Source organism: Dermacentor variabilis, chromosome 7, assembly GCF_050947875.1.
Source record: "Dermacentor variabilis isolate Ectoservices chromosome 7, ASM5094787v1, whole genome shotgun sequence".
Classification (NCBI taxonomy): Eukaryota; Metazoa; Arthropoda; class Arachnida; order Ixodida; family Ixodidae; genus Dermacentor; species Dermacentor variabilis.
In genome coordinates, this window is record NC_134574.1 from 83,217,053 (window position 1) to 83,230,232 (window position 13,180).

General features: G+C 44.2%; 1 protein-coding gene across 1 annotated transcript in view; it reads right to left on the bottom strand.

Moving 5' to 3' along the window:
- The window catches only part of LOC142587579 (uncharacterized), a 70,913-nt gene extending 58,185 nt beyond the window's left edge, over positions 1-12,728 (bottom strand). The window contains exon 1 of the mRNA XM_075698693.1: positions 12,569-12,728. Within this exon, the coding sequence (XP_075554808.1) occupies positions 12,569-12,673 (105 nt within the window). The 5' untranslated portion in view covers positions 12,674-12,728. The remainder of the gene's footprint in view (positions 1-12,568) is intronic.
- Between the last annotated feature and the right edge of the window lie 452 nt (positions 12,729-13,180).

Genomic DNA, 13,180 nt, shown 5'->3' on the forward strand with positions numbered 1-13,180 from the left:
GCGCGAGAGAGCTGACGGAACACGCCCGACCGCGCTTTCGGGAAGATCCCCGGCCCGAACGAGACAGACTGACCAGATGCAACAACACACAGATGTACCAACAAGCCAAAGGTGCATTCCCACCACCACACAAAGGCCTAAATAGGATACAAGCGGCGGCGCTACGTTAACTACAAAACAAACCTTCCTGAACCCATTTCACCTCAAGCGGATGTTCCCTGATGTACTCAAAGAAGACACACGTAAGATATGAAAACACGGCATAGCTACAGTCAAACACATGCCACGGTAATGTGACACCCACTGAGGGCGTCAGATTACCGAGGTGGGCCGCCCCTCTGCGAAGCTCCGACCTCAACTACCAACATTGGGCCGTCCAGTAAACCCGCGAGGCGACGCTGAGACAAGATCTTGACGTCTCGTCGTGGGAGAACGCAGCCGACATCGCCAAAAATCTACCGGACAATTCAATAAAGTTATTGCCAACCATTAGCTATACGATGCTGCATAAACGCTGCTGTGGCTCTTTTTCAGTGTACCTTTTCAAGTTTCTGCAGAGGATATTCAGTTTAAAAGTCAATTTAGGTCAATTTATTGTGAACATTCGAGTGGCTTATTCGTTAAGATGTGACCTATCTCGACGGCTCTGTATTCGCATGATTACATGATTGATTGTTCCTTTTGGGAATATGGCGTGTGTACAGTCAACTAAAAAAGTTTATGGGGTGCGGTTCCCCCTTCAAATATAAATTCCTGCACTGTTAAGGCATGACACTTCATATTTAATTAATCAACGCGTAGGTGGCGAAGGCTACTACATGCTGGAACACTTTATTCGAGGCTGTGTGACCACGCTTCGCGAAAATTCAGCTTCCTGGCAGCTCCTGTATCCCGTAAACTTTTGCGGTTAACTGTATACCAGTTATAAAAATAAATCTATGAGTTCTAAACAGTAAAATAGAGTTCAAGTGAGATTACGTTGATGTATTGTGCAAATGCGCATTCAGCTTAGGTCCCATGTATGTGCCACAATTATACAATCACAAAACGGTTGTTCCGACTCCAACAAAACTCCATCATGCAGGCGATGCACATAAGAAATGAGTGAATATTGCTGTAAGCACCAATGTAGAACAGCATAAAATTAAAAGAACAAACGAACAGGGCATAGGAGCTAACGTTGTTTTAAACAGAGTGATGCTTAAATTTACAAAAGAAGCAGCTTGTTACAACGTCTATGTGTGTTACATTATCGCAACATTCACGCGATTGACGTTAAGGCCTCAATACCGCCTATATCATAATGAGACTTACCCAGTCATTAGAACTGGCCAATAACGGAAACACAGCCAGTGGCAATGCGTAAATGCCCCGCATGCTTCGAATGCTTCAATGAAATGTTATCAGAGTGAGTGCAAATCCCGCTGAATATTGCATTTCCTTCATGAGGTGTGTGCGGTTGAACAACACACATAACTCTACATCTTTATATTTTGCGTAAGATAAAGTTGCCCTTAATGCAAAGAAGGGGTAAGGCGTGCAGATACGGTTAAAAGAGAAGTGAAGACGAAAGCCGTCAGCTTCTCCACTTCTCTTGTGTCCGTCTCTGCATGCCTTCCCCCTTCTTTGTATTATGAATACTTACCAGCTAGCTCAGCTTTCTCTCGTTGTGCAGTTGTCATACGCAGACAAGACATCAATTTACACACACTACGAGTACTTTGCTGGTCCGAACACACAATTCGCATTCGGAGGAGTTGTAAACCTTAATTTTCATCATCACCACCGCCGTCTCCATCAGCAGCAGCAGCAGTAGCAGAAACCCTCTACGTTTATGTCTATTGCAGGACAAATCGCCTTTCTAACCGATATCCAATTGCCGCTGTCTTTCGCTAGCTGATTCCATCTTACGCCTGCAAATTTCCCAACTTTACCGCCATGTCTAATGTCCTGCCTCGCACTGCTCTTCCCATCGCTCCGCTCGCGTTATGTAACTTTCATGGTCCACCACTTATCTGCCATACGCCTTACTCATGGCCGGTCGAGATTCATGTTTTTCTTTTTAATCTTAACTAGAATATTGATTCCTGTCTCTCCATCATGCTCCTCACTCTTAACGTGACGCCGGGATCGATTCCCGGCAACCGCGGCCGCATTTCGATGGGGGCGAAATGCGAAAACGCCCGTGTACTTAGATTTAGGTGCACGTTAAAGAACTCCAGGTGGGCAAAATTTCCGGAGTCCTCCACTACGGCGTGCCTCATAATCAGAAAGAGGTTTTGCCACGTTAAATACCATAATTTAATAATTTTTTTTAACCTGACGCCAAACTGTTTTCGTGTAATCAAGCTTTACGGCAACAGTTCAACCTAAATTCATTCGCGCTTTGCGCGGTCCCTAAATTGTTCTCGAGCTTATTTTGTAAAGCTCCAGGCTTGGAGCCCGTATGCTAGCATTGGTAGAATAAGATTACTGCATACTCTTCTTGTGGTAAGCTCCCAGTCAGGATTTCGTAATGCATGCAGTATGCACTGGCAGCGATATTTACTCTTCTGTAATTTTCTTCTGACGATCAGGTTGCCATGTCAGTAATTGAGCTAGATACGTGTACTCCTGCACAGACTCCAGTGGCTGAGTGGCGGTCACAAATTCTTGCTGATTTGCCAAGCTATTTAATATAAGCATTCTAATATACATATTAACCTTCAAACTTCGCTTTAATATATCGACAAGCTTCTCGTTAAGCTTACAAGAGATACAGTGTATGTATGTCCTTCTTACTACGGTCCAGGCTTTGCTACGTTGTCACTTCATGTAATGAGAATGTATGCGTGTCAGGGTGATAAGAATGTTGCCAAGAGAACCACCGTGGCATTACTGAAGTCATAAGTTGTTCTGTACATGGAACTGTTGAATTTGCTCGTTATTTGTGGCCCGAAATGGTTATTCATCTAGTCAGCAAGGATGTTAACCTCCACCCCGTGAGATACCAGAAGCCCTGCTGTCAGAACATGTCTCTGGTTGTTCGTGCTATTCGTTCTTACTTATGCATGTACTGCACCTTCCACACTTGCTACACTATTTGAAACGCAGGCTGTAGTTCACTGTCCCTTGAACATGTTCTACTCCTATCTGCACCTCGTGACTAAGGCCTCGATATACCTAACATTGAAGCCTGTGAGTTGTTGAAGTATGTTGTGCAACCCTAAAAGTGAGAAAAATTTCATGGATACATTTAATATACACGCTAGCTGCTTTTTAGTGATTGTGTTTGATATTGCCTTGATCTCTCTTCGTATTCCGACTTCTTTCATGTGGACGTTTGTGTGATTAGGTATGCGCCAACACTAGCCGCTCGGGAATGAGCGAAATCGCGTTTTTTAATATAAATCATTCTTATGCTGGCATTGCTGTCTTTCAGTAAACAACTTCGTGTCCTTGTGTGTGCTAATAGAGTCTCATAGGAGGTTACATGTGAACTATAGAACACTACCATCTTATGTTGTAGAACCAATAAATATTTCTTTACCAAGGTTCTTTACCGGCACCCAAGGGCCAAGAGCGTGATAAAGAAGTGAAAAGGCAACAGTGCTCGAAAATTCTCGAAAAATCCGGAAATGGACAGTCTCCGCTCATTCCATTGTAAGAATTGATGAGTCTTCCAGAAAATGTACGTAAGAACTATTGTACGTGCAGCGCCAGTTATGGGCGCAAATATCCCGGTGTGTGAGAACTTGTTAAAGAAATGCATGAAGTCTTGTGTACGTAAAGTGAATCGCGCTTGCCTAGAGTAGTTTAGTGGCGTAGTGAAAACTGTGCCGGCGTCGTGCAGTCGTATCACCTGAAATCAAGGTGTGTTGGCCAAGGGCACATGAAGCTGTTTTGTGGCATGAACATGCGTGAACATTTCTGACACTGGTGTATACGTTTTTTTTTGCCACCAATCGCGTCCAATTTCGCCCCTTGGCCCCACTTGACACGTGTCATTTAGACCGCAGTACAATGTGTTTTTCTATATTGCCATATATTACAATTAACGCAAATGGTGAATATATTTGAAAGCATTCGGTTAGAAACTAAAATAATTAGCAACTGTACGGTAAAAAATACGGCAGAGCTTATCTAATGATGTCTCTCGATGGTAATGCGAACAGCAATCGAGCAACTTAGCAAGAGACAAGGTTCCAGAAGTCGCATTTCTTTCACACATGTAGTGGTGATTCTGGGACTTTTCTTGGTTCGGCTATATGCCACATACTCCTATATCATTCCTTTTTGCTATGGCACTCGTTTGCCAAGGTCGCCCTTGAGCATAGAGGTGTGACGATGACTGTATGACGCGGAGGCAGTGACAATTGAATGATCGAGCAATGATATCAATGACACGACAGAGGCACACAACGACGACATAATGACAATGCGCTCTTGATTTTTTTAATTATGGCAATGGTACACCGACAACAACGGGTCAATGATGGCATAAGGTCAATGAGGCCACAATTAGTACATGACAGGGGTTGTTGGAGAAGTATGGGAGAGGCCTTTGCCCTGCAGTGGGCGTAACCAGGCTGATGATGATGATGATGATGATGATGATGATGATGATGATGATGATGGCATAAGGGCATTGTGAGGGCTGCGCCTGCGTCAGCGCGATAGCGTGAGGACGACGGAATGACGACTACCGAATAAAGAAGCCGAAATGACGACGATGACACGACCAAAACGGTATGATGGTGTGATAGCGGATGCATGCTAGCGTTGGTGGGACGACAATGCAATGACTACATTGTCATGACAACAGCGTCATAATCATGATTGCATGACAACAGCATGATTACAGTAGAGTGACTAACAAGGAATGAATTTGGTTGATCGACGAGCGTAGTATGAGGACGACGGCATGAATATAATGGGTTCAAGATACTGAAGAAGTCATGGCCATAGTTAAAGAACAGCGTGGCTATGACGGAATGACTAGAGTCGTATGTCGAAATTACAGTGATGACTTGGAACGACGCTGAACGGCATCCAGACGAGGGCATGACAACGAATAGATAATCACTCTATGACGGTGATGCTTTGGTTACAACAGCATGAAAAAGGCATCATGACAATGAGATGACGAGTGCATGATGACAATGGCGGGACAATGACTGTATTGATGGCGTGAGGACAATGGAGGGAGAGAGTCAGATGGGGAGCTGGAGTGACGGTTATGGCATATTCACGATATAATTACGACGATTATTAATTACGACGATGACCATTTATAGACGACGATCTTATTATAATATATGACCACGAAAGCTTGAAGTTGAATAAATGCGGTATGATGACGGCAGGACGACAGGGACGTGACGTAACTACAGTGCCACGAAGATGAAAAGGCAACGTGACGATGAGTGTGTGGCGACAGTGGCATGATGATGATGACATGACGAGAGACGGATGAGTAGGCAACAACGACCACCATGGAATGATCGCAACGGTATAGCGAGCACAAACATATACCTAGGGTCCCAAACTATTGGAGAATTTGCCAAGTCAGGTCACAATAGAGGGCGTGACGACGAAAGCAAGATGACACTCAGATCACGAAGCTGAAATGGCAATTGAATGACGAATACGGCACGACTAGGGCAGTTGGCCAATGAACACACGGTAGCCGCATGACAACGATGATATAACGACAATGGACTCAGGGGAGTCGTATGACAAAGCTGGATTGACGGTGACGCAAAGGCAACGACGGCATCATGATCATAAGCCCATACGTGAGAGCCCAAGGTATTAGACAAATAGGGTCACTAGATCGGAGGAGAAGGCCTAACGACGACGGCATGACGAGAGCGAGATCACGAGGATAGACTGACCGCAATGAAACAAACATGACCACATCAAGACCGCGAGCACATTACTGGTGGCAAGGCAGGTAGGCAACTTGGGCCACTGTGACGGCATAAGAGGCTAGATGGATGGATGGATGGATGGATGGATGGGAGAATGGATGGATGGATGGACGGACGGACGGACGGACGGACGGACAGACAGACAGACAGACAGACAAATGGATAGATAGATAGATAGATAGATAGATAGATAGATAGATAGATAGATAGATAGATAGATAGATAGATAGTTTTGTTCCAATCAATGAAGGAGGCAAATAATGCTTTTCACATGAAGATCTTCTAAATATACGAGGTTTCGTATGCTGCTTTTTAAGTATGACAAATTATTTAGGGATCCACATTGTCCCTGCAGCGTAAATAAAGTTGGCACGTTAACCAAGCCTAATACCTTTCACAATATAATCTACGGCTGTTTCTGCTACTGCAAAACGACGTATATCTTCCGGAGGTGCTATGCTATCTGTATGCTATGCTATGTAAGTATGTAGGATACCAAGTGAGCTAACTCACTTGAAGCGTCGAGTTACGCGAAAGTGAAAGACAAAGCAGCGTGGCAACGCTAAAATGGTCAGACATTATGATGAGCTGCCTATTAGGGTAAACGATCTGCGACTTAAGTTTTGGGGTTCATGTTTTGGGGTTTTCTAAGTAAGCCCGAAGGGAGAGTGAGCCAATTAACACTAAATGAAGTTATAACCACTTTATGACGGTGGTGGTGAATGAAGCCTTTCTTTATCTGACGTAGTTTACCTGACTTACTTGAACCCTTATTTTATCTGACTAACGCACTGCGTATTCTGCATATAATGTAGTACGGCAGCTGCAATCTGATCTGCTCCCGGCACGGCGACAAACAGGAAGAGCGAGATTATTTTATCTCTTCTTGAACAGCGGCAAACCTGATCTGGCAAGTAATGAGTATATACTTCTTCCGTCAAAAAGGTCGTCACGTTGTGCGTCCGTATTTTGTTCAAGACAAGGAAGTCTAAAGACGCTCCTTCCAAACACAGCTGAACAATGGAATGTCTGCCTAAATTTAGCGCGCCTGCAATAATGTTGCTCCATGGCAAGATGCCCTGTTTTTGAACTTTACGCTGCTCTCTTGCTTGGGCACCCCCGCCTGTGCACGATAGCACGGAATAAATAAAAAAATATAAGCAATACAGTGCCATAGCGCCAGGGGACCCAAAACGTTCAAGTGAACGTGTTCGAAATGGACACTGCTTTGATCCCGGGAGCATTATGGCTCTTAAGCTCGCATCGCGGACACTTGATGCACGAGTCGTTATATTGGCGAACATTACGATAGACAGGAATAATTGTTGCTTGGATAGTTCGTTCATACGTCTTATAATGTGTTATGAAGAGAACCACAAGTAACGGTTGTGAGCGACGTATTTTAAAGTCATTTCTTGCATTCTCCTTTTCGTTCCCGGCTTGACACATCATAATTGCGGTAGTTAATGGACTTTCTATACCTCTTAGCAGGGAAAGAAAAGCGGCTCATATTCTTGGGTGAAATATTGGATATAGTGCAATTACTACTTTTCGGCTAAACTAGGTGGACAGGCAAGGGCAGAGAAGTATCGTCGAGATGTGAAACATCGTGGTATAATTGCAGAGAGGCAACTTGGCTTCTACATTACGATGTTTGCTTCGCCACTTTATTAGCCAAAGAGCAGCTTACAGTAACGTGGTTAGAAATAAGGAGGATATAAACGAAGAGACAAGGTTCGCAGAACGCATTCATCGCTGGCAGTGTTTTGCCCTATCTTTTCTCGCTAATTGAGGATAGGTTGACGCAGTTGCGGACGGCCGCCCAGATTCGGTACAAGCACATAGAAATGGTATGGAGAGGACACAGTCGGCATCTACTGTACCCCCAAATGCTTGAGCTAGAGGGAACTTGAAGAGAGGCGTAACACCGATACAGGAAGAAACTACTGTGCCACTATGCTACCGGATTACCGCCGCCATGAACGCCGACGGTCGCGGTAGCAAAAGCCGGAATCTCATTGACCTTGACTGCCGTCTGTGAATACTTTTTTGGAGCACAGGCATCATCATCAGGTTTGTTACGCCCATTGCAGGGCAAAGGCCACTCCCATACTTCTCAAACTGCCACGGTCATCTACTAATTGTGGCCATGTTGTCCCTACAAACTTCTTAATCTCATCGCCCACCTAAATTTCTTACGCCACCTGCTACGCTTCCCTTACCTCGGAATGCAGTCCGTCCGTAACCCTTAATGACCATCGGTTATCTTCCTCCTAATTACATGTCCTGCCCATGACCCCACACCCCATTCCTTTTTCTTGATTTCAACTAAGATGTCTGTAACTCGCATTTGTTCTCTCGCCCAATCTGCTCTTTTCTTTTCACTGAACGTTACATCCATCATTCTTCTTTCCATAGCTCGTTGCGTCGTCCTCAATTTAAGCAGAACCCTTCTCGTAAGCCTCAATGGTTCTGCCCCATACGTGAGTACTCGTAGGACACAGCTGTGATATACTTTTCCCTTGAGGGATAGTGGCAACCTGCTGTTCATGATTTGAGAACGCCTGCCAAACGCACCCCAGCATTTTCTTATTCTTCTGATTCTTTGTCTCATAATCCGGATCCGTGGTCACTACCTGCCCTAAGTAGATGTATTCCCTTACCATTTCCAGTGCCTCGCTACCTATCGTAAACTGCTGTTCTCTTCCGAGACTGTTAAACATTGCTTTAGTTTTCTGCAGATAAATTTTTAGACCCACCCTTCTGCTTTGCCTCTACAGGTCAGTGAGCATGCATTGGAATTGGTCCCCTGAGTTACTAAGCAAGCCAATGTCATCTGGGAATCTCAGGTTACTAAGGTATTCACCATTAACTTTTATCCCCAATACTTCCCACTCCAGGTCTCTGAATACCTCCTGTAAACACGCTTTGAATAGCATTGGAGAGATCTTATCTCCATGGCTGACGCTTTTCTTGATTGGGATTTTGTTGCTTTCTTTATGGAGGACTACGGTGGCTGTGGAGCCGCTATAGATATCTTTCAGTATTCTTACCTATGGCTCGTCTACAGCCTAATTCCGTAGTGCCTGCATGACGTCTGAGGTTTCGACTGAATCAAACGCTTTTTCGTAATCAATGAAAGCAATATATAAGGATTAGTTATATTCCACACATTTCTCTATCACCTGATTGATAGTGTGAATATGGTCTATTGTTGCGTAGCCTTTAGGGAATCCTGCCTTGTCCTTTGATTGTCAGAAGTCTAAGGTGTTCCTGATTCTATTTGCGATTACCTTAGTAAATACTTTTTTGCGACGGACAGTAAGCTGATCGGTCTATAATTTTTCATGTCTTTGGCGTCCCCTTTCTTGTGTATTAGGATTATGTTAGCGTTCTTCCAAGATTCCGGAAGGTTCGAGGTCATGAGGCATTCTGTATACAGGGTGACCAGTTTTTCTAGAAAAATGTGCCCACCATCCTTCCACAAATCTGCTGTTACCTCGTCCTCCCCAGCTGTATTCCGCCTTTGCATAGCTCCCAAGGCGTTCTTTACTTCTTCCGTCGTTACTTGTGGGATTTCAAATTCCTCTAGACTATTCTCTCTCACATTATCGTCGTGGGTGCTACTGGTGCTGTATAAATCTCTATAGAACTCCTCAGCCACTTGAACTATCTCATCCATATTAGCAATGATATTGCCGGCTTTGTCTCTTAACGCATACATCTGATTCTTGCCTATTCCTAGTTTCTTCTTCACTGCTTTTAGGATTCCTCCGTTCCTGAGAGCTTGTTCAATTCTATCGATATTATAGTTCCTTATGTCAGCTGTCTTACGCTTGTTGATTAACTTAGAAAGTTCTGCCAGTTCTATTCTAGCTGTAGGGTTAGAGGCTTTCATACATTGGCGTTGCTTGATCAGATCTTTCGTCTCCTGCGATAGCTTACTGGTGTCCTGTCTAACGGAGTTACCACCGACTTCTATTGCACACTCCTTAATGATGCCCATAAATTGTCGTTCATTGCTTCAACACTAAAGTCCTCTTCCTGAGTTAATGCCGAATACCTGTTCTGTAGCTTGATCCGGAATTCCTCTAGTTTCCCTCTTACCGCTAACTCATTGATCGGCTTCTTATGTACCGGTTTCTTGCGTTCCCTCCTCAAGTCTAGGATAATTCGAGTTCTTACCATCTTATGGTGACTACAGCGCACCTTGTCGAGCACGTCCACATCTTTTATGATGCGAGGGTCAGCGCAGAGTATAAAGTCTATTCATTTGTTGTCTCGCCATTCGGGTTCCTCAACGTCCACTTCCGGCTATCCGGCTTGCGGAAGAAGGTATTCATTATCCGCATATTATTCTGTTCTCCAAACTCTGCTAATAACTCTCCCCTGCTATTCCTTGAGCCTATGCCATATTGTCCCACTGACTTGTCTTCAGCCTGCTTCTTGCCTATCCTGGCATTGAAGTAGCCCATCAGTACACGGTATCTTTATTTTGACTCGACCCATCGCCCATTGCACGTCTTCTTAGAAGCTTTGGACCTACTGGTCATCATGACTGGATGTAGGGGCGTAGAGCTGTACGACCTTCGATTGTTACCTCTTATTAGGTTCACAGCAAGGCCTGCCACCCTCTTGGTAATGCTATACAAGTCCTGTATATTACCAGCGATATCCCTATTAATCAGTAATCCGACTCCTATTCGCCTTGTCTGCACTAAGCCCTGGTAGAATAGGGCGTGCCCGCTTTTTAGCACTGTAAATGCGTCTTTTGTCCTCCTAACCTCTTCTGAGCCTTATTATATCTCATTTACTGCCCTCTAATTGCTCCAATAACACTGCTAGACTCGCCTCACTAGATAACGTTCTAAAGTTAAACGTTGCCAGGTTCAGATTCGAATGGCGGCCTGTCCGGAGCCAGTGATTCTTAGCACCCTCTGCTGCGTCACAGGTCTGACCGCCGCCGTGGTCAGCTGCTACGCAGCTGCTGAGGACTGAGCGCCGGGGTTTGATTGTTGCATTCATACAGGAGGTTGTGGCCAATTACTGCACCAGGGTGGCCAATCCTGCTTTGGTAAGAGAGTGCGTTACCGGTTCTTGTCACCGGGGTCAGGCCGCACACCAGGCCGGTTTTTGCAATTTTATCATCACGCGGATTTTTTTTTATCGGGCAGAAAATTGCGCAGCACCGGGATTCAAGCCACGGTCGTCTCGCACGCGAGGCGGATACTCTACCTCTTCGCCAGCGCAGTTGTACGCCTCATTTAACGTTCGACCGAAGGTTAAATCGATCGAAGAAGGTAGTGCCTTCTTCGATCAGTCAAGGTCGACCAATCTGATCTCGGTTAACCCGCACAGATGGCACTCAACTGGAGAGACCTGGTAGATTATGACCTGCAAATGAGTAACCATAAATAATAGAGGCGAGAAGAAATTTTTAAAAATTTTTTTAGGGTCCCCGTGCGGACGGTCGTGGCGAAGCTACGCAATTCTCTGATATAGTGATAAACTAGAGGAAAAAAGATTTAAAGAAAGGAAAATATGTTCACCATAACGGCGAAGGAAATTCTGGCGTAGAAGAGAAACGCCGACAGTCGTTGCCTGGACACGAGTGGAAAATCAATGTCGTGAACGATGTGCGGGGGTTTCTTCTCGCGAAAATAATCAGATGGTAGATTCTGCTCACGGCAGTTTTGATCAGGAAGCGAACTCCATCCGAGCCGTCTGCCTTTCTGGTTTTTATAGCAAGTTTAGTAATTTGGATTTAGAATAAGGTCACAGATATAGCCAATTAGGAATCGGGCAACGGTAGCCGTCAGCAGTGGTACAAGTTGCTGAAGGCAGCAAGTCCGTCTTACCCTGGTGGCAACGTAATATTAAAATGAAGAAGGCATACATAAAAATTGAATTAAAATACCACTGCTGCATCGAAAATTGATATAGTGGCAGAAACGTTGCCCTCAGCTTGCTATTCTCTTCATTTCATTGTTTGTATACCTGTCATTTATAACAGCACACTATTTTGACACCACCAATAGCAAACGACCTAGCTCACTTTAAAAGGAGCAAGCAACTGCAGATATTCAATATTGCCACATCATCTGGCGTGTTTTGCAAAGACACAGATGTCTTAATGCCCGAATGTAATTTTCTCAGTGATAAGTCATAGACGTACCGGGATGTTTGAAAAATTTTTTATCAAATAAGCAAATTTCATATTCGAGAAGACACCCCGCCACCCTCCGAATGTTAAAGCGTAATTGCTACCCTGCTTAAATAACCAGTCTGCAGACCTAATTCTGGAGGACTTATATTGACAAATAAAAGCATCTTCAATGTTTCTACAAAACAGCAACTCAGGAAACACGTAAGTGATCGCAACGGTTATAAATACCAACGCAGCCTACTGTGAAACACAGAACGGAACGAAGAAAAAATATTTCACAGGTAAATTCAATACTTTCTTCTGATGAGCCAAAATCTACCCATGCCGATGGCAGTTGTCTGTGAATTTTACCATGCCGATTGTCTGTGAGATTGGCATGGTAAAATTTGTTCTTTTGACAAATATTGTAATGAAGACCGAAGTGAAAGCCACGCATAAGGAGCTACTTTCAACCAAATTTGCAAATTCAAGAATACGAAGAAATTCTTACCACAAAAAATATGAAAGGCCATCTAGCGCTGAACCGAAGTCTGGCTTCCAGCATAGCTAAGGAAGCGGCAAACAGAAGGAAAGCAAAAAGCTTCATTCCCGCCATGCTTCTAGCTTAGAAACTGTCCAGGTATACAATGGGGGCTCTGCACTCCCAGGAACGGTTACATGCAAAAGAAATCGCTTTTCATAGATTCAATATGACAGCTGCCGTTGGAAGTCTATTGTTACAAGCGGCCTACATATGCGTAGCGAAAGAGAAAAGAACTATGCAATTGCTTTTATAGTTTTCTACCACATGCATTTTTTATAAAAATCACATTGCAGCCAGATTTTACAGCGCGGTCCAAATATGATTGACCATTTGAAAAGAAAATTTCTGCTTTGATGGTTTCTAGAATGTTCATCGGAATAACTAATGTGTGAACTTGTACACGAGCTTGACCAGTGAGAACTACACCGCTACAAGAGATCCTCTGGTTAGGCTTTTTTATACTCTTACATCACTGCGGTCAATTTAATTCACAGCGTGACATGAAGACGAGACAAACAAGTCGCAAACGTTTGCTGCGAAGTCGCCAAAATTATCGCTGAAACTGCGGAATATATTTAA